The 21,834-nt window shown below is 50.1% G+C and overlaps 1 protein-coding gene across 3 annotated transcripts in view; it reads left to right on the top strand.

Annotated features, from left to right (window-relative positions):
- Positions 1–354: 354 nt before the first annotated feature.
- Positions 355–21,834, top strand: part of MEIS1 (Meis homeobox 1) — a 103,947-nt gene continuing 82,467 nt past the window's right edge. For 2 of the 3 annotated variants that reach the window (XM_032184773.1, XM_032184772.1), the window contains exons 1-6: positions 355–583; positions 2,244–2,470; positions 4,084–4,225; positions 4,783–4,833; positions 5,683–5,733; positions 7,165–7,311. In XM_032184773.1, coding sequence (XP_032040664.1) covers positions 572–583; positions 2,244–2,470; positions 4,084–4,225; positions 4,783–4,833; positions 5,683–5,733; positions 7,165–7,311 — 630 coding nt within the window. In that variant the 5' untranslated portion in view covers positions 355–571. Of the gene's footprint in view, positions 584–724; positions 890–2,243; positions 2,471–4,083; positions 4,226–4,782; positions 4,834–5,682; positions 5,734–7,164; positions 7,312–21,834 lie in introns of those variants that run through there. The other variant, XM_032184771.1, reaches the window with a different exon arrangement.

The following is a 21,834-nucleotide window of genomic DNA, read 5'->3' as shown; positions in this document are numbered from 1 at the left end:
TGGTGAGCGCCCGAGGTTCTGCCCGGCTTGGAGCGGAGCGGAGCGGAGCGGATCGTCAGCCGTCAGGCGGCACCTGAGCGCCCGCCAGCCATGAGAGCCGCACGCCGGGCGCCCTGAGCCGCCGGAGCAGCCAGCAGAGGCGATTTGGGGAAAGGATACTTGCCTCCGTCCCGCTGCTGTCTTGGAAACCAGAGGGGGAAGAGTCAGAGAGAGAGAGAGAGGAGAGAGAGAGAGAGACAGGGTGTGAGGGAAGGAACAAACAAAAAAAAAAAAAAAAAAAAAGGAAGCAAGGAGGGAGAGTTGAATTTTTATTATTTTTTTTTTCTTCCCGATTTTTTTTTTTTTTTCTTTTTTTCTCTCTCCTCGTTTTTTCATGCTGAGTTACCGCATCGCTTCGCTGAGATCCAGCAAGCCGAAGATTTTACCCGATTGCTTCCATTGCTGGCGACGCTGAGGGATTTTTGCATTTTTTTGGGGGAGAGGGGGGGGGAAACTTCGCGATCCTTTCTTTTCACACTGGCCTTAAAGAGGATATATTAGAAGTTGAAGTAGGAAGGGAGCGAGCAGGCCGATGGCGCAAAGGGTACGTATTAAAAAAAAAAATATGGATTTCTAATGTGAAATGATATTGAAACGTGGCTGACAGAGACGCTGCGAAAAAGTTTTTGTTTTCTTTTTTTTCCTTTTTCCCTTTTTTTTTTTTTTTTCCTTTTTCCCCTCCTCTTTGGAGCAGGGGCACAAAGCGGTGTCCTGGCCCGGGAGGATTTCTCAGTTGTACTTGTAGACTTAAAAACCTGTATATATTGACGTTTTCTTGATTCTTTCAATCCCCATCCCGGATCTCTCACGGAAAAGGCAAGCTTTCTATACATTAATGACATGCAGGCATGTAAGTGAATATGTCCGAGCCTCTGTATCTGTTGGTTTTGTAGCTCTAGTCCTACCGATGTCTTTTTTAAAGTCACCAGTGCTTGAAATATTTTAATGTGTGCATGTCTCGGAGCGTTGGGCTGTGTTACTGATGTTATACCGCGTCACTTTCGGAGGATAACTTAGAGCTGGGAGTAAGCAGAACTTTTTTTTTTTCTTCTCTTTTTCCCTCTTTTTTTTTTTTTCCCCTAATATTTTTTTTTTTTTCGGTCATGAAGGTGCAGTGCGATGGGCAGAGCTCTTTAAAAAGAAACTCCCTGACTTTATCCTGAATTAGGGGCTAGCAGCGTGCGCTGCCATGTGCATTGTTATACCTTGTTATTTTGGATGCCATCCCCTATTTTTTTTTTTTTTCCTTCCCCCCCCCCCACCAGCTATACCTCCCCATTGAAATTTGGGCAGAAATGCAGCAGGGGGGGCAGCCGGGGTCCTGCGGGCAGGCTTTGGCGAGGGGAAAAGCCCTCGGCAGAAGTTTTCCGTGCGTGATTTCGCCTGCCGCCCCTCCGAGGGCTGCTCGGGAAAGAAAGTTGCTCCGCTGACAACTTGCCTTCTGCTCGCTCGGTCCAAGCAAGTGTCAGGGCTCTCTAAACCTGTTTCTTCACACCTTCGCTTTTAAGAGACGAAAAGTGGCAGTTTCCCCCGCTGCCTGGGAACCGCGGTAGCCTGCTCTCCGTAATCTTTAACAAAGAAAGAAAAAAAAAAAAAAAGAAAGAACAAAAAAACTTTAAAAAAGCCATCCCGGGAGCCCGACAGCCCGTGCGGACGCCTGCAGCCTTTCGGCGTTGAAGTGCGTTGTGTGTGCGGCCGCTGGAGAGAAAAAAAAAAAAAAAAAAAAAGAAAATCGCTTTTATTTTTTTCCCTCTTTTTTTTAATTTCTTTTTTTTTTTTTTTTTTATTGTTGTTGTTGTTTCTCCTGTTCTTCCTCCCCGCTGCTGAACTTTGCATCCTCGCTGCTCCTGGCCGGGTCGGGTACCCGGCTGGTTACCGGCACCAAAAGTTTGGCGGCGGGGAAATTCGGGCTGAATGAACAGCAGGCTGAGCGGGGCCGGCCGGCAGGGAGGGGGGGGGGGGGTTATTTAATTTTATATTGCTGTGTTTTTTTTTCTCTTTTCCCCCCACCCTTAAGGATCTGGGGGCTGCGGGCTGCCGGGACTCGGCCCCATCTCCCCCCCCCCGGGGCCGTTGGGTTTTTCTTTTAGGGCGGGTGCGCGTTGGAAAAAGGGGTGTGGGGTGGGGGGCGGTAATGGGGACTCCCGGGGGGCTGCTCCCCTCTCCTCCGCGCTGACCGCTGTGCGCTCTGTGTGCCCCCGCAGTACGACGAGCTGCCCCACTACGGCGGCATGGAGGGGGTGGGCATCCCCACCACCATGTACGGGGACCCCCACGGCGCCCGCCCCATGCAGCCCGTGCACCACCTCAACCACGGGCCGCCGCTCCACTCGCACCAGTACCCGCACGCCGCCCACGCCAACGCCATGCCCCCCGCCATGGGCGCCTCCGTCAACGACGCCCTCAAAAGGGACAAAGATGCCATCTACGGGTAGGTGCCGCGCCCGCGCAACCTCCGCGCAGCGTGTGTGTCCCCCCCCCTACACCCCACTCCACCCCTTCGGGGGGACGCCCCCTGCGCGGGGGGCGAGGGCTGCGCGCTTTTGGGGCGAGCCGGGGGGAAAGGGGGAGAGAGGAAGGCTCGGGGATCCCCCTTCCCGAAGGGTTTTGGGGTGTCCCCTCCCGCAGCCGGGACGAGGAGGAGGGAAATGCGCCCGGCGCGCAACCTGCGCCCGGTGCGAAAGCTGCGCCCGGCAGCGCTGCGCCCGATTTTCGGGCCATTTTCGGGCCGTTTTCGGCCGCAGCAAAAGAGAGGGGGAAATCCCGGGCCGGTTCCCTCGACCCTTGTTCCTTTTTATAACCCGCTTTGGGTGTCACTGCGGCTGGGGGGATTTTTGGGAACTTGGCAGCCACCAGCGCCGGCCGCCCCTGGGTGCGCGGCGGGGCGCAGAGCGGGTCCTAGGCCGGTGCGCTGGGGTTTGTAGGGCGGCCGCTGCTTTCCCGAGGCATCTGCCCGGGGTCGAGCCGAAGGGAAGTCGGAGAGCCTCTTAAAATCGCTCTCAAAACAGTTGCGTGCTGCAGCGAGGGGGTGGGCGGGCAGGCAGGGGGGAATCACGCCGTCCGCTTTCTTTATCGGGTTATCAGGGATCTGTAGGGCTGCTTTCAACTCGGTGCTGCACGGGTACCCTCCAGGAGAGAGAGAAAAAAAAAAAAAAAGTTAAAAAAAAAAAAATAAAATACCAAGCCCTGGAGAGGAGAGAAAAAAAAAAAAAAAAAGCAAACCCCCAAGTCCCCGTTATAAATACCCTTATAGATGCGTGTGTGCCCACGCTTAAAGCTTTATTTAAATTATTAAGTGGCCGAGGGCAGGCAGGGGAAGGTGCAGGGCTGTGCTTTCCAGCACCTGGCTCCCTCCTGCACGCCGGGCGCTGCGCGGAGCCGGGAGCCTGGGTTTGTGCCCCTGGGTTTTGGGGGCACGGGGCTCTGGTTTTTCTTTTTTTGGGGTAGCGGAGCATAGGGGGTGGCGAAGGGGTCTGGGTGCTCCCGGTGGGTTTTTGTTGGTTTTACTACGATTTATTTTATTTTATTTTTTTTATTCGCTCCCAGAAAGTCGTCCGGCGGAAAATGGGAATTAAAAAAGCGAGAGAGAGGCAGAAGTGCACGTCCGTAGATGCTGCTTCTTTTTATTATTATTATTATTATTATTATGACTATCATTTATTTCACTTATTTATTTATTTAAAAGAAGGAGAGAAAAAAAAAAAAAGAGAGAGAGGGAGAGAGAGAGAGAGAGAGAGGAGACAAGGAAAGTTAATTCAAAATGGCTGCTGGAAACCGCTTGGGTTTTTATTCTTAGCCTGTCCTAAGGGTCCCCAGCGCGGCCGCGGCCGGGGCGATGCGCGGTTCCCAGGGCTGCGAGCCGCGGCCGGGAGCAGGATGGGGCCCCTCGCTCGGTGCCCCCCCTCCGCACGCAGGCTGCTTGCGGGACTAACTATTGTTGTGTTTGTTTTCTGTTTCGTTGTTGTTCTTTTTTTTTTTTTTTCTCTTTTTTTCTTCTCCTTCTCCCTCTGTTTGTGTGTGTGTGACTATTGTATTTTCTTTCAGACACCCCCTGTTCCCTCTTTTAGCACTGATTTTTGAGAAATGTGAATTAGCTACATGCACACCCAGGGAGCCCGGGGTAGCGGGAGGCGATGTTTGCTCCTCTGAGTCTTTCAATGAAGACATAGCAGTGTTCGCCAAACAGGTCAGCAAAAAAAAACAAAAACAAAAACAAAAACGGGTTGAAACAGTAAAAAAAAAAAAAAAAAAAAAAAATCGTAACGAGAAAAACAAGTCTCTGCTGAGATAAAGATGCGCGTTTCCCCCGCCCCCCTCTCTTACTGAGAGAGGCAAAAGCAAACCAAAACAACACCCCCCCCCCAAAAAAAAAAAAAAAAAAAAAAAAAGGAAAAACAACACCCCGAAATGAATTAATTGATAAATAAAATCGGGAAATCTCGGCATCTGCACCCCCGTAACTGAATTAGCTCCTGGGAGCTGCGGAGCTCCGCTGCAGGAGCCGGGCCGGGGCTCAGCCTCGGCAGCTCCGTAGGTATTTGGGGTGTATTTGATTCACTTGTTAAAGTGTTTAGATGATGCACTAAATCCAGCAGGCAGAGCTTTGCACGAAAGGTTACATAATGGACCCGACAGTGTAATGAAGCAAGAAATAATAACGTCTGCTTTTTCTGCTTCCATATTTCAAATCTCTCTCTTTTTTTTTTTTTTTTTTTTTCCTTTCCTCCCCTTTCTTATATTTAGATCCGAGCAGAGAAACCCCTATTTTCCTCTAATCCTGAACTGGATAACTTGGTAAGAGTTAACAACACTTCTTCCTCTCCCCACCCCCACCTCTACCCTCCCTTCCCTTCCCTTTTTTTTTTTTCTTTTTTAACTTTATGTCTTCTGGAGAGGTGGTTGCGAGCTTTGACAAGCGTTTTATAGTGCCAAATTGAAAATTTCTCACGTGGATCTTCTTTTCTTTTTTTTTCCCCCCCCCCCTTTTTTAATATATATATATATTTTTTAAATCGCGAGTAAATCCAGCGCGGTAAATCCCGTGTGAGTAAAAATTAATTAATTAAATAAATAAAATAAAAACCCATCAGGTCTGCGAGCGGCACCCAAATGGGGGCTTTGCGGGCTTTGTGGCCGGCCCCCGGGGGTGTCTGTAGGGCAGCCCCTGCCGGCACCTTGGAAGCAGCTGGAGGGGCAGGGGATGGAGATGCACCGTCTCGCTCGCCCACCGCAAACACGCTCCTTTCTCTCCCCTATTCCCCCCCTTCCCACTTAAGGATAAACAAATATTTTATCCTCCGCTCCAGGAGGCGTTTTCCCGCTTTTGTAGAGCGAGGACCCAGCGACGGTGTTTAGAGGGATTTAAAAAAAAAATAAAAATGTTTATGATCCGTATAATTCAGTTGCTTCGTTGCAACAGAGATTTTATTTTATTTTTTTTTTTTGCTTAGCCCTAGATCGCTTCTCGTTAAACTGCGCACAAAGCCACCGCTATTAAGTTTTAGTGTTATTGCCATAAATCAAAACAACTTTTTATTTACTACTAAAGAAAAGTCAAGCTGCAGAGTATGGCCGGGGCGGCTGTGGGGAATATCCCGAAATCCGGGACTGAGATAAATTCTCGTGTTGTTTGTATCTTTGCAGATGATTCAAGCCATACAAGTATTAAGGTTTCATCTGTTGGAATTAGAGAAGGTAATTTTTGTCTCTCTCTTTCTTCCTCCTACGTTTCAGTACTGCTGAAGTTCAGGCTTCTGGTAAATTTGCATAAATGTCTTTCTTTCTGGTAATTAGTGTCAAGACCAATCTTGGCGTCCATTTCTCTTCGCAGTTTAATTACAATTTCAGCCTCTAAAACCGGGCTCTCAAACGCCCAGGCCTTGTGTTCATTGTAATACTTTGCTGCCTTTGTATAAATAGTTGCAGTTCTGTGTGCTGCAGATGAGGCTCCAAACGGTGTTTGTTTGTTGTTGCAGCCAAGCCCCCGAATTTGTGATATTGTTATTTTTATGATTTATTTTTTTTCACCTCCCCCCCTTTTGGGTGATGGGGAAGATGCTTTGTTTGCTTGCAGTTAGTTGGGACGGGGATTTTTTTCTTTCTTTCTTTCTTTTTTTTTTTTTTTTTTTTTTTTTTTAAGAGCCATCTGCAGGTCAGGCTCAGGGCACGGATTGTCCTGTAACATTTTGCAGAGACAAAGCAGAGTTGATAGTTGTGTCAGTGTCTCGTTCCCGGGAATATTGTACACCTCCGAGCAGAAGAAAGAGATTGCAGCCTAAACGCAGTTTTCGGCGCTATTTTGGAAATGCTAGCAGCGAGAATGCTAATTTGCAATAGCGCAGTGTCACCCGAGCTAACATTAAATTGGAAGCGCGCTCTGGTTTCCTGCGGATTTTTTACATGTCATTGATAGCTGGCCTAGGAGAGAATTCCCTTTCTCCTAAAAATAAACATTTTGAGAGGTTTTTAAATAGTTGAAAAGTTTCTCGGGAGCCTCAGCCACTTTATCTAACCATAACTGGCAGGTTGTTCTCGCTCTACATGAAATGTGTTAAAATCTGCCCATTAATAGAGGCAGCTCAGGTACAAGTCTGTCAGAGCGGCTGGGGATTTCAGGGCATGGATGCCTATAATGTATTTCAGCACAGTGCGTCGGGATTTTTTTTTTTTTTTAAATCCTTTTTTCTGTCCTCATACCCCTTTGGAAAGGGTTTATGATGAAATAACTGGATGAAATTAAATAGTTTACCTTAAATGTCACCCATGCAGGTCACCTCTCTAATGGCCACAGCTCCGGGAGCAGATGAATTTAACACGGGTGTTGAATATGTTGTAGCCTGTGAATCATCTTGTCACTGTCAATTTTCTGGGATATCTCTATTTTGCGAGAAAAGAAAGTTATTCCTAATTCTGGATGCGTCGAGAGGTCTCGGGGGGATAATTGCAGTGTGTTTCCCCTATTTAGGACTTTTGATGTCACAGGGGTGAAGGGGGGAGACTGGTTGCACTTGTCAATTTTACTTATGTATTCCTGATTATATTTTCTTCCTTTTTCCTCCCTTTTCCCTTTTCCTCTTTTTTTTTTTTTTTTTTTTTTTTCCCTGCTTCACCTCTGTCATAATGTAGGTACACGAATTATGTGACAATTTCTGCCACCGGTATATTAGCTGTTTGAAAGGAAAAATGCCTATCGATTTGGTCATAGACGATAGAGAGGGCGGATCAAAATCGGACAGTGAAGACATAACAAGATCAGCAAATCTAACAGATCAGGTATGATCTCGCCAATGCTGCACACGCTGAAATTTGTATGCAGATCGCTCGCTGGGTCACTATGCCTCCTTTTATTATTTGCATATGATTAAGTCCCTTTTAGATAAATTTCCATCGAAATGAAAATTTTTGAATAATGTGGCTATTATTGCTTCATTAAGGCTTGCTCCCGGATTCGACCTGGCGAGATGAGCTTGTAAAAGCATTGCCTGCAAACTCGACCTGTTTCTTGTCGCTTTTAATTTTTGTCTTTATTTTATTTACCCTTTACAATAATAGAAGTGTTATCTGTGAATCGCTGGCTTCTGGTGGCTTAGAAAAGGAATGGCTGGAGCCGTTTACAAAAATAATAATAAAATCCGAGATAGGTGGTCCGGGGAAGACAGAGAGGGTTTGAAATCTAGCAAATACTGGCTATTTTCTTCCCGTCTCTACGGTTCATTAGTCTGTCTTGTCAGTTTTCCTTGGCCGAACGCTTTTAGACTTCAGTGAACATTGCTTTGTGCACGCCTGCCTGCTGCAAACGCGCCCATTTTATTTTACTTAATAGAAGTAAAAAAAAAAAAAAAAAAAAAAAAAAAGGGGGGGGGGGGAGGAGAAAATAAAACGGGACCCAGGTTTTAAATTATTTTCATTGCTCTTTCAAGTTTTCGACCCGTCTCTTCCCCTCCCCAAGAAAAGGTAGAAACCCCAACCAAGCCACCAAGGTGTTGCGTGGCTTTGACGGTGTCCAGGTTTTGTCTGGGATGGTTCAAACCTTAATGCCTGCTGGACCCGATGTGCGAAATAGAGATGACTTTAGGAAGCTTTCTTCCCCTTCTCCCCTCCCCTTGTTTGGTGCGTGTGTCCCCTCGGCGGGCTTCTGCTGTGATCCCTTCCCTTTGATGGGAGCGTTTGGGGCTCAGGCGGGAGGCTCCCAACGCTAAATTAAGCTCGTGCATCATGGAAGTGGCCGCGATTTGGCTTTTTCGGGTCGTGGAAAACTGCGGGCTTTGCACGGTCGCCTTTCCATCCCCTTTCTTTCGCTCAGTCGGAGGGTAGCAGCGCTTGGGCTGCGGGAGGGCAGGGGGGGGACCCCGACCCCAAATCCGCCACTGGAAACCAAAGTTATTTCTTCTGTATGATCTGCTTCGTAAATACAGTCTTAGGAGTAATCAGCTCCCGACTCTGGAGGTTTCCTTTTGTTAAAGCAAGGCGCAGTCAAGCAGACAGGAGTTCCCTTTAGCCGCCGTGCCAGGCTCCCGGGCGCTGTTTTCTGGGTTACCGACACGGAGGCGCAGGGCTGGGGGCTTCGGGGGGGGCTTCCAGTTCGGGTCCTCCCCCCCCCCTCCCCGAGTTTCTCTGCGAAGGGGGAAAGCGGCGGGGGGGAGGCGCCGGGGGGCCCCGTGGCGATGCTGCTGGGGGACACCGGGACCCCCTCGGCACCGGGGGGGGGGATACGAGGGGGGGGCCGGCGGCTAGGGTCGGGCTGAGGAAAGCCGGGCTCGCCGCTGGTGAATAAAAATTGTAATCCAACAAGTCTAACTAGAAAATGGGTTTCTAAAAGCTCTGGAGTGCTGGGTACATAAAGCTATTTGAGCAAATTACAAGAATCGCTTAGGGGCACGAATGAAATCAACACTTTAATTGCCTCCAAAATGAAGATTTATACCCCATTTTCCCAACGAATCATTATTTTATTAAAGCGAAAGCTAAAGGAACGAAGCTGTAGTTTTGGGGTTGTCGCGGGGAGGGGGTCCCCGTCCCGTTTTCCCCCCCCTTTTCCCCCCGATTTGTCGCCGGGACCGCGGTCCTTGCGCGCCGGCGCCGGGCGCTGCGCGGGAGTTGCGCGGGGCCGGGCGGCCCCACCGGGGCACCCCGCGCAAGAAGCGCGCAGCCCCGCCGCTGCTGCCCCCCCGGTGCCACCGGGGGAGCGACCGGCTTGTAGGAAACCCTCATTTTCCTCCCCCTAACCCGGCCCCGGGTTAGGGGGAAAAAGGCGCAAAACTGCGCGGCGAGAGCCGCGGGGGTCGTGCCGGGGATGCGCGGCCGCCCGCGCCCCGGCGCCGCCGGTGCCAAGTCCGGCAGGACCTGGGCCCTAATGGGTGGCTAATAAGGTGTTGAGTGGTTGGCGCTGGGGCGGCTAATTAAGATGTCCCTCCGCGGTGCGTTTATGGCTGGAAGCGCGCGGTGTGCGCGGCCGGGCGGGCCGGGGGCGCGGGGGGGGCCCGGTCTGCGCGCCTTTGTGCTATGGAGAGTCATAAAAGAGTAAGTATGTAAAAGCTTTTATTATGGATTTAATTACATTTTCGTATATCGTGGTAGTAAAGGTTACAGTTAACAGGGTTTTTTAATTTATTGGTTTCCCCTTATTTATTCTTCCCTTCTAGGCCCCTCCGTGGCAGCGCCTTTAAGTCCCCCCGCTTAATGGAAAGCAATGACACTAATGCCAGATTTTGCGCAGGAAAGCCCCATAACGCTAACCATTGTTCGGTGATTTAACTAGCTCGGTGGCAAGAGGTCACTAAAATAGCATCCTTCTCCCACAGGCGCGACCCCGCTGCCTGCCAGGGTGGGACCTGCCGAGCTCTTGTTTACCGTCGCGCGTCCAGAAGGACAAGGCAGGAGTTTGGGGTTTTGCTCGGGCTAATTGAACTCGAGATCCCGCGGCTTTAAAAGCGTCGCTTGAACGATTGCGCCCATGGCCGGAGTTTCAAAATAAACCTTTTTTAATCATTAGCTTTTCAAACATTTGCATGTTTAAATTTTCAAATGTTTGTCGCAGTCCGGAAAGATTTAAAACACAGCTGTTGCGTGATGCGGCTGGGAAAGCTCCGTCCTATACAAAACCCCAAAGACTGTCCGCAGTCGCACTGAAGAAACTCGGTTTCTTAGGGACTCCAGATACACTGAGCTGGCACCGTGGGGCTGTTTTCCTTAATTTGCTTCACCTTGGCTCCCAGGTGCTAGAGCCCACACTGTAAGAGGCTGTGACGCTTTCCTCCCAGAGTGTGTCTGCAGGAATCCTTCCCCAAGCCCTTTCAGGCAAGCAGGGTACAAAGTAGCCACCCCACTCAAATGAAGTACGTTAGCAGCGTGAGATGGCTTTTCATGGAGGCAAAACAGTGTTTTCTTAGGTGAAATAAACTCGTTGGGCGAATGTGCCATAGTATTTCTTGACAAAATTATAATTTAATCACGCGCAAGCCAATTACTTGTGCAGAAATTTTTAAAGGAAAATCGGCAAACGGCCAAATTCCTATAGGGACGCGGAGGGAAATGATCAAAAAATGAACATGAAATAAGACTTCCTGTAAGAAGGTCCATAATTCAACATTATTTGACTCCACTGTCAGGGAAATTGTTGAAGGATAGTAAACTGATACTAGAGTCTCAGTCATTTTTGTTACAGTCTTAAATGTTTGCAACTGTGGCATTTTAGATGGCCCTTCTTGGATGATAGTATATCATATATATATATGTATATAATAAAGCAAACACTTGTATTTATGTTGCAATAGATTTTTTTTTAATGCATGCAGTTGCAGAGTTTCTCTAAACAAAATGCGGATAGACAGCAGCTTTTTTTAAAAATTGAAAGATTACTTAAAATGCAGCCTTCTTTGCAAAGAAAATGTTGTAAACTGGAATACATTATACGGCGCGTCAGAAGGCGGATGGGTTGTTCAGGGCATTTACCAGTTAGGACTAGGATAACTTTCCCAAACGTTTCAAATATATTAGCTATTCCTTGTGGCCAATACGAAAATAATGTCATAGGGGACAAAAAAGAAAAGACTGACAAATACTGTTTTGCTTGGGGACTTCTTCGCAGGTATTTTCAAACCATGTATGGCTTTAAGGGGTGGGAAGAGCTAGGAATTTTACTGCCTTCGGTGTACGTACTCCCATATTGGAGGAACAGGCATCCAAATAATGGATGCAGTACAGAGAGCGCAAGGTAGACTTCATTTCTGCATAATGAAAGAGTTACAGCGAAGTAGGGCTCTGAGGAGACCCAATAACATAGGGTTTAAAACCCTCAAAATTAAATGTTGTTTCTCTGACTTTTTGCCACCGTGAGCCAGTGAATCCTTTTTTTGTTGTTGTTGTTTTTTGAGGGGGGGTGTAATTTTTTTTTTCGCTGCAATATTTAGGAGCTGTTACCATGCCTGAGCTCGGCAGACTGTTTAGTGTAAAGATAGGGCAAGTTGATTTATATTCGGGACCTGTTATCATCAGAAACACTGTGACTGAAATCGTGTTAGCAAAATAAGGTTTTCTTTGCTGCCTGTTTCTTTAAGCAAGTAAATATACTGCTAAATAGGTAGGAGATTGAGCATATTTTCTTTAGTCTATGATTTCATTTAAATTCAAGAATCTTTGCTGATTTTTTTTTAATTGTTTGTGAGCACAAACGTATCTGTCCTCACTCTTGACTATGATATTTGCTCCCTTCCTTAGGTTCCTTGCGCAGGCCTAACTCCCGCGTAAAATTTTCCAAACTGGAGTTTGCAAAGCATAATTTCCATTCTCATTTTTTTTTTTTTTGCATCCTTTGCAAAATCAAACCCCAGGAAACCCTGGAACTTGTAACACGCGCTCACGAGGGAGCGTGTCCCGAGGCATTCCTCTAAGTGGGAACTCATGGTGTCCTCGCGTTTCAGAGCGCGCTGCTGAGGTGCAGATTGTTATTTTGGGGCAGCTTGGAGATGGGCAAGTAAGTTGTGCAAAAATGGGCTTTGCCTTAGGTTTAGCTCTTGTGTGTGAACGTTTGGTTCTTCCCTTGCTGCTCGCATGCAGGTAGCAGCAAAGGTAATGGACTCTGGATGTGCGCACGCGGCGGGGTCACTGGAGCCCGGAGTGGGCAATGTTAGCACTGGAAAAATCAGATTATAACACACTCAATCAAAATGACTAAGCGTACGTTGTGCTGATAAATACTGTTTTAAAATAGCAGTTTAAAACGTAGAGAAAATCCGGCACAGCTTCTTTAAATTAAGGAGTCTCTTTTTTTGTTTTGCATTGCTGTGTTTGGGGTTTTTTTGGTCACATGAGCACGCAGTTAGGAGCTATCTTGTATAATCTAAACAAATTTCAGAAAATAAAGACGAGGATTGTTCTGAACCAGTCATTAAAATTGTTGAACGTTTCTGGAGCTGTTTCCCGGTCGGGGTTTGTGTGCGAGGAGGAGACCCGGGTGTGCTGCAGTACCATCGCGTGTCCTTGGCGCGTTCCCTCGGTCTCTTGATGCTCAGTTGCTTGTAACAGGCTTTGACTCACCCGGCAAATTTGTAAATGAGTGTTTATATTTGTTTTTTGATTTTTTTTTCTGCAGTTGCAGCAATATTTGGAGAGGGTGACTCCAGCCTCTAATGGAGTGCACATTTTGTGTTTTGTGTTATTTGGGCGTATTTCTGTCCCTGACTAATGGCCCGGTATCTAGCCCACCGCTGATACTCTGTGACACAACTTCAAGACAACTTGCCGGCCGTTGGCTCGCGTTTTACTGTGGTTGCTTTTTGCCCGTTTCCTACCTTCAGACTGGGGGGGAGAGGAGGTTAAAAAAAGAGACACAATCCAGCCTAGGGCTGTAGGTGAAAGCCGGAGCCCCGCAGGCCGGTGTCCGCGGGATGGCTTTTTTTAATTTGGGTGAGATCACTGGAAAACTTCAGGGCAGCTATCGTGCCTGCTTCGGCGGCGGGGTCTGGTCTCTGTTAGCGAGGGACAGCCCCATTGCCCGGCGTCTCACGCCGCTCACTTTGGCTGTTTTTGGGGAAGGCAGCGTCTCGCAGGGTGCTGAGGAGCAGCATGGAGGGCGTAGGCCGAGGCCTGCGCGCTTCGTGTCTCGTCGCGAAGGGTGGCGAAGGGCCCTTCGTGTCTCATCGTGAAGGGCCCTGAGCGGCTCCCCTCGGTTCTTGGAGTGAGCCAGTAGGCGTCGAAACGCTCGGCGTTTAAAAACAGTCAAGGAAAACTTGGGATAATAATAATAATAATTAACACATCGGAGTCGGTCCCGAAGACGAAGGGCCTGTTTACAATTAACAAAAAAAAAAAAAAAAAAAAAAAAGGAAAGGGAGAGAGATTTAAAAGCTACGATTCAGATTGTAGAGATTTAGATTGCCAGTTGTCTGACAGAAGGTTGCGATGGAAAGAAACTCTGCCTGGGTTTGGCCTTCCTGCCCGTGCCGGCGGTGGGACAGGCCACCGAGCGACATGGTGGGTGCCGTCAAAGGCAGGCCGGCTCCTCGCTGGGAGCAGCGTCCTCCCCGACGGGCGGGCGGGCGTCAGCCATCGCGGGCTCGGGGTCGATATCGGGGGATCGCAGCGGGCCGTGGCGTAGGGAGCTGGCTGGGCTGATCGAGTGCTCCCGCCCGGCCTCGAAACTCGGTGGATCCCGGGGCTTGTCCACACAAGGACACTCAGGAGAGGTAAGACAAATTGACTGGGTGTAAAATTAAAGTGCATTAGTTAAAGTGCATTGCGCTATTGTGTGGATGCTCTCATTCAGAAGTAAAGTGGCCGTAGTTCACTTTAGCCTAATCCCCTTTGGAGTAGGCCACTTTTCTTTTGAATGAGAGCAGCCACATCCACTTTGGGTTCACTCGTCTTTCCCGAGCGCCCTCGCGGCCTCGTGCCCGGCGCTCTGGAGAGGTCCGGCTGCTTGTTCAGGTTGAGAGCGATGTTGTTTTTAACGCTGCCTGTTTAACAACTGGGAAGCTCTGCCAGGGCACAGTTTCAGGCTGGAAGCAGCGGAGCCGGTGGCTCACGCGAGGGCTGGGGCTGGTTCATCCAACTCCGGTCCCGGGGCTGCGGTTTTGGGGGTGGCATTTTCTGTGTGGACGTGGCGTTAGGCTCCTCGTGGTACCAGTCCTCCTCCCGGACCACTTGTGTGGGTGTTGCAATCGGGAGTTTCTCCCCGTATGCGCTCCCTGCGTAGTTTCTTCCACGTCCACCGATAAGCAAGCTTTTAGAGACAGCGGGGAAGCCTCGATTAACGCTTTTCAGCTGATATTTCTAACCACCGCTGGCTGTAAAATGAAAGATTGAAAATTAACTTGTCGGAGAAGTAATTTACCTGGGGGGGGAAAGAATAGCGAGATACTTTTGGGAGCTGTTTTATATCCGCCCTTGAAGTTCGCTGAGCTTGAGTTCTTGTTGGAAGCATTTTCTGGTGTTTTCTACAGCTTATAAGTTACACATTTATTTACTTATTACTGGCTAAGCCGTGTGTGCAAATGCTGCGCCGTGTAGCACTCGTGCCGTTGCCTGTTCCATTCATACTAAAATTTACAGGGCTCCTTGCATTAGTAAGCAATTTACTACTGGAGCCTTTCCTAGAAATACAGAATTATGTTTCACCGAAGTATTGTCTTTCCTCTTCAGTCGGGGCCGAGGTGAGATGTTTTCTCAAGGACTCTCCCGGCATCTATATGATATTCCCACTTGTGCAGATGATCTCCAAAACTGCATTACTTACTCCTCCGTCCTGAAGGGCCCGCGCGCTCGCCATCGCACTGAATTACAATTCTCTTATTAGAGTCACCAGGCTTCGCATCGAGCTGGCTGATTGTGTTTGCAGTTTGGCTTTTTCTTTTCTTCTTTCTCTTTTCCTTTTTTTTCCTTTCTTTCTTTTATTTTTTTTTTTTTCCAAACATAAAGCAAATATGCATCCAGCCCCCCCTCTGCTGAAACAAACAGGCCAACAATAAGAGGGGTAATTATTCATTTGGTTAAAAGAACTGCCTGTTTTAACCTCAGAAATACTGACCGAGAGTAAAGCAACAGCTGATGCCATCACAGTCAGTGCACTGTATTCAAACAGCTGTACAAAATGAAAAGCTGTGGTATTAATCCTGCCATTCACAGTTTATTTAAGTTTTTCAAGCTTCTCTCATATGGGTCTGGCATAAATGCCTAATTATGCCTCCATTAGGGTTACTGGGCCCTTAATACAGAAAATTATTGTATTTAAAATTTGGAAAGCTGCAGCGCTGTAATGTAAGATCCTTGCAGTTGGCATAAGTTCAGGGAACGCAACCTTTACCTTGTAATTTTCATTTCATTCATTCGGTGTGTAGGTTTTCGTCCCCTTTCGTTGTCGCTGCGGAGAAGGTCAGATCACGCCGCGCGTGTTTTTAACGCTGCCTTTTAAATAGCTCCATTTAAGGCCGCGGCGCAGTCAGGAGGAGAGGGGAAGAGTGGATTAAAAGCTCTGCTGCTGCTGCTGCTCTGTCTGTCCCCTTTGCACGGGTGCGGGGCAACTGTCTGTGCGCACAGAAACGGCAGAAAATAACATCCTAACGTGAAGGAGCTGGTCGTGTTGTCGGAGGGGGTTTTATGAACAGCTTTAGCGCGCGTGGGCAAAGCTACACGGGCTGAGTTTATCCCCGCTGTGAGCAGGGCGAGCGCTGCCAGCACAGGTTGTGGCGGTGTGGACGTGGAAGCACTGCCCCTCGCCCAGCTCTTGGTGCACAACCTGTTGCGTTGGGCCAGGCTGTGGGGACGTGGCAGGTCTCGGCGGGGACGTCCCCTGATTCCTGCCGCGTGGCGGCAACCCAAGGCGAGCACTATCATGTGCCTGGTGACCGCTGGCCAAAACTTTGCCGAATTTGACGAGCTGCGTGTTAGCCACGGCCAGCCCTTTGCTAGCAGCCCTCGGAGGAGGACAGACGTGGCTGCTGTAGGAAGGAGCCGTGTCAGGGGCTCAGTAGGTGGCACCTTCGCCTTTGGTTTTAGGCTCGAGGTGGTGCCGCCACTCGGACCCCTTTGATCCTGGGTGCAGCGCTGGGGTGCCCCCCATGCTGTGGTGGCTTTGACCCCTGAGCTCCTCGGCTGGTTGCCGGTACCTCGTGTAGATGGGGTTGGCCAGGTATTTTTTGGCGAAGGAAGTGTCCCCGTGCCTTGTAATTTAAGAAATTTCCCTTGCGTTGTGCAGCGTGCGGGGAAGTATCCCTGCTGCGTCCCCGACGTGGCTGCGTTTCGGTGATGGGTACAGCCGCATCACCACGAGGTCAGGCCTTTTGGGCAGCACTTGGCATGAGCTGGGCATCACCACAGCTCTTGGGCCTCTATGCTCAGGCTGTTCCCACCTCTGCCCCTCTCTGCCCGGCACTTTTTGCAGCTGTGTTAGCCCGGGAGGCTCCTGACCCTCCTCCCTGCTGTGCAAACCAGTTTTGCTGGCGTGGCCTCCACCGCCCAGCTGAGCTGTGCTTTCCCCATGTCCACAAAACCATCGTAGGGCTGTGCAGGAAAAACGTGGTGTCTATGGCTGTGTCTCGCTGCATTCACAGAATCCCTCTTTTTTTAATTATTATTATTATTGTTATTTTTCCTTAAAGCCTCAGTGAGGGTATACACCCAACCAGTATATGCGGGGACGATTTATTTTGCTTGTAAATGCGCGATGCATGGGTTGAGCAGGGGCTCGGTCTGCGGCGTGAAGGGTTTGAGATGCTCTGGCTGAGCACCGATACGGTGATGCCGGAGGGGCAGGGACGGGAAACATGATTCTGCTGATGGCACGAGGCAGGAGAGGAGCTGTGGGTGCTCTTCCCCAGCCTGTCGCTGAAGTTTTGGGGCGAGACGATGGGTTGCTCGTGAGCAGGGTTGCGCGGTGTAGCTGTTGGCACCGTAGTTCATACGTCACGTAGTGATAGCAAGGTATAGCAGACATGTAAGACTCGGAAATGGCATGTTAACAGTAATTCATTGTTTCGCTCTGTGCATAGTTTTTAAAAAAAATGTGTAAAGAAAGCAAAATGCTTTTGTTCGGTGCCACGGGGAAACAATAAGCTGAATCTAAAGGCTGCGAGTGAAACTCGCGCTTGGTGGCTTTGTGCTTTGGTTTTGGCCCCTTCTGCTGTCCCCCACGGTTTAAATGTAATTTACCCTAAACACGGGATGAAGTAAGTAGCAGTGCCCTCAGAAATTTCTGCATGAGGAGGGGAGCTGGGAGGCTGACTGGGAGCACGCGTGGGCTGGGGGCCAGCCTGCCCACCCCGAGGTGCAGGTCCCTGCGGGGCGATGCCGGCTGCGTCACTGCCAGCCCACCGGCTTCTTCCCTGGGAGGCAGAGCGAGGCCGCAAGGAGCCCTCAGCCCAGCTTTTTGGGGTGACTCTGGAAGCCAGACGTGCTCTCAAGCCATCCCTCAACGAGCGGGTAGAGGCGTCGGGGAGCCACGGCCACCTCAGGCTGGCGAGCCACCCTGGCGGATTGCCCGGGGACGGTGTCTTTTGTGGCCACCAGCTCCTCACCGTGTGGCTTGCAGCGTCAGGCCGTCGGCCGCTTGCGCCTTGCTGCAGATTCGGCTGGTTGTGAAACGGTAGAGAGTGGAGGATCTGATCTGGGGAAGGGTTTGGCCATGAGCGTTGGAAAATGTGAATCACGGGGATTCCAGTCGTAAGCCTCCAGGAGATAACGGGCAGCACGTACCCGAGTGCGTGACTCGCCGAGCGCCTTAAAAAACAAGGCGGCGCCCTCGAGATTAGGCAAACGCTCTATAATCAGGAACACATTTCATACCGAGTGCAACCTTTGCAGGTATCGCATCCATTCAGACGGAAAGGTGTAGCTGCGGCGAAGCTAATTATGCCGCAATTTAATTTTGGTGTTGAACAACACTGCGACGCGAGCGCGCTCTCCAACCCTGCTCACAATGCGCTGTAATCAAAATATGCTGACTCCGAATCACGTCTGTTGTCACTTAGCTAAAAGACCATTTGATGGCTGTGACATACGCTCGGCGTTCTTGCTGGAAGGAGCTGGAAGGAAGCGTGGCTGTGGCGGAGCGGGGGCTGGCCTCGTGCCTTCCCTCCCCAGGAGCCCCGGCCAGGAGGATGGTACAGAGCGATCCGGCGCTTGTGCACGCGGCAGAAATTTTGCAGCAGGTGCCCCGATGGCTTAACTTTCTCTCCCGTAAAGATACCGCCCCCCAAAAATCTGCAGGGATGTGCTTTGGGCTGTTAAGGCATGGCTTGGAAATGTGGGGTTCGGTGTAAGTAAAGCAGTGTGGCTGGGCGCAGACTTGCGGGGCTTTCCGAGGGGTCCTCGGGAGGGACAAAGGTGAGGGGTGTGTGTTGGGGAGAGCCGAGCACTCCCCCTCACCCCAAATCTGCCCGTGCAGACCCGGATGGGATCCTTGCCTGGACAGCCTGCGGTGCCTCAGCCAAACCTGGGCATCTGGCAAATCCCCGTCTAAATGACTTTTAACACGTAAAGGCAATAAAAGGAAGGGAAGGCAGACGCTCATTTTCTGGCTAAGTGGAGAGGCATTTTTCCTGTTTACACCTTTGGAGGAATCATTACATGAAATATTGAACAGGAAACTCTATTTGTCTCTGAAGGCCTTTTTCCTGGTCTAGAAAGACGCTGAAAATGCTCCAGTCCTGTTGAATTCGGTAGGAGCTGGGGAGAAGCACCATGCCTTGAGACCCCGTGCACCTCCGGGCCACAGCAGTGCCACTTGGGGCTGTCCCTGTGCGTGTTTCTGCATGATCCTGGGCGCCCTGCTCCAAAAAAACCCTGCGTGGAGCAGTGATTTTATCCACCTTGCCCGTGAAGCTGTATTTCCTTGTGCTGGGAAAGGACTGGGGATTACTACTATCTAGCGATAGGGCTCTTATCAAAGGGAGGAGACGGTTTTACACGGCAGGGTTGCTCTAAATAGAAAGGACTGGTCACTGTTTGCTGTGTGGGAGACGAAAACCCTGCACGGCAGGCTGGGTTAACCTGGCCGGGCAGGCAGCGCTCGCTGAGATACACAGCAAGGACTGGAATAAGGTCAAGGAAATGTAGGGTGCACTGTGATGCTCAGGCTTTATGGGCACCCCGTACAGCTGCCACATTTGGTAGCCACCGAGGCAAGAAGCAAAACCTAAGGCCGAAGCCTTCTGCATGGTCTAAGCCTTCTGCTGCCTGAGGGAGGTTTGCTCTCCTTCCTGCCAGAGGTGTTTTGGGGTGGCTCGTGGGTCCTCTCTCACGCCAAAAACCCTGCTGCTCATGCCGCATCCCACAGAGGGACTTTGGAGCGGGTTCCCCAAGAGCCACGTGTTTGGTTTGAGCACGGGTGGAAGGCAGTGGGACTGTGCTCCCAGAACCGGTGGGGCTGTGGGGCCTCATGGAAGAGAAGAGCTGTGCTTTTCTGCTTCCTGCTTGTCTTTCTGTCCCACCCCATCTGATGATCTCCATTTCGTTCGCCTATATTTTTGTGGTTTATGCTTGCTGCTTCTAATTACTCTTTTTCCTCTGGAAAGCGCTCTGTCCGTGTCCTTCTGCACTCATGTTTCCCTCTGCATCCAGCCTGTTTGGGGCTCTCAGGCCCTTTCCTCTCTTCTCCTTGTTATTCCTTCTCCTCCTCCTCTGTTCCCTGAGGACATGGGGTGGGTTGGAAAGCTCTGCGGTGCTGGAGGTACCAGCGTGGCCTCACGGCCCCCAGATGTTGGCTCCTGTCTGAAGCCAGGCGGGCTCAGCAACAGGTCGTGATAGTGATAGCTGATGAGGAGAGATAACACTGCCTGCTGGGTGCTGGTTTGAATGTCTGGGTGTGCCTCTGGTTGGTCCCTTTGGGTGGAAATCAGCAGCAAAAGTCCCTTTGGCTTCCATTTTTTCATCCTTTCTGATATTCGCGCTCACGTCTTGTAGTTGCCGTGCTGCTGCGAAGGCATGGCACTCAGCCTTACCCTCCTCTGAAAGACTGGGAAGCTAAAGATAGAAAGCCTGTGACTTTTCCAGGGACGGGAAGGGAATCCAGGTCAGAGCCGATCCTTCTGTGCAGAATTTCTTGTGCTTTTTAGTTCAGCAGGCCCTGCCGCCCCTAGCGTGGCAGAGGTTTCCATCTGTGTCGTGCTCGCTGTGCTGCCGAGGCGCTGCCTCTCCTTTGAGCATCCTTCTCGGGGCAGGCACGGAGCACCTCCTTTCTGCATGAACCTGGTGTTTGAGCCCTTGTTTTGTCAAAATTGGTTTCCCTCTGGATGACACGAGGCAGGTTACAGGAGATATCGATGTGAACAAGTCCCCGTCCTGCAGCGTGCGGAGGCTCGGGTACGTGTGGTCACTCTACCCCCTCGTTTTTGGTCGTGGTGGGCTGGGAGGTGGCAGTGCTGGCCGGCTGGCCCCTCCAGGAGGTGTGCAGGTGGCATGGCCACCGGGGTCAGACGGTCCCCACAGACACAATTGTGGGTTTCGTGCCCCCCCAGAGCCCTCACTTGACAGAGAATGGAGCAGTGTGCGTGTGGGGGATGTGTTTCCAGGCCTCCTGACAGATTTGTGTATTTCAGGGTTTTCCTCCCATCAAAGAGAGAATTCCAAAACTTTCTTCTGTGCTGGCTGGGCCCGGGCTACCTGAGGGTTATGAACTCACCCTGCCCTCCAGAAATGAAGTGGGCTGAGGCTCGTGGATCGCACAGACCGGGTCTGTCTATCACGGAGCTCTAGCTGCAGCGCTATGGATTATACACTTAGGGTATCGAATTGTATTGAATAGCTCAGCCAAGGGAGGCTGGGGACAGGAGTGCAGCCAAGCCAGCCACCAGGACGATCAGATACGCCAGAAGCAAATCCTTGCTAACAGGATGGGCTAGGTTTGCAGGAGGTGGGTGCCATGCCCTTCCGAGGCAGCCCCTTTTCAAGTTCTGCCCTGCAGCGAGCACAAGTATTTCCGTGGAGGGCGGGTCGCTGCCCTCGGGAGGGTTGTGGGAAGGTTTTTAAAAGGGAGGAGTTAAGGAAAATCTGAAGAACGTTTCAAACATAACATATTACTACTTCTCTAATGAATAAGCATTTAATTTAGGAAAAGAAAATAAGATAAAACTTCAGAAGGAAAACAATAAGCCCAAATTATGTTGACAAATTGCTGGCAGCAGCTCCGTTCCTCCAGGGCGAGGGGATGACTGATTATACCTGCAGCCAATTCTCTCGTAGCCTGGAGGAGCTGAGGTTCGTCCAACAGTTAAAGGAATTAGCTATTCCCTGTCTCCAGTTGTTACACAAACACAAATGAGCCCACAAGAGGGCTGTGCTCGCAAAACTTCTGAGAAGATATATATCAAAAGATGCTGAGCACAATTTTTATCACCTGTAATAGCAGGCGATTTCTTTTATTTATGCACTTATGGTCAAGTCTTTTGGTCGTTGGCTAGGACCTCTTTGTTCTTCCATTCCTCCTCTCTTGCTTCATGTGCTGGGTGCTCAAAAAGCCCCGCGTTTTGCTCTTCAGTGTCAGCAGAAGGCTACGGTTGGCCCCGCCATGTGTTAGAGCTAACTTGAGTCAAAGCCCAGCTGTTTGACTGCAGTAATAACAAGTGTACATAATGTTATTTATATTGACTCTCCAATTTAGCCATTAGCCAAATAATTTTGTCTGTAGCTTTTTTGTTTATTACGGCTTGCTGTTTGCTGTCACACAAGTCAATAACTCCTTCGGAGGCCTCACCAGCCGTGGTCTCCCCTTTGGTGGGGCCACCACATTGGTACCTCCTGGGCCCTGAGCTTCTCAGCCCAGCACCGAAGGGAACGAAGCACCTGCTGGTGGTCTTAGGAGACAAC

Source organism: Aythya fuligula, chromosome 3 (assembly GCF_009819795.1).
Source record: "Aythya fuligula isolate bAytFul2 chromosome 3, bAytFul2.pri, whole genome shotgun sequence".
Classification (NCBI taxonomy): domain Eukaryota; kingdom Metazoa; phylum Chordata; class Aves; order Anseriformes; family Anatidae; genus Aythya; species Aythya fuligula.
Note: the sequence above shows the minus strand (reverse complement) of the source record. Positions and strands in the feature narration are given on the sequence as shown.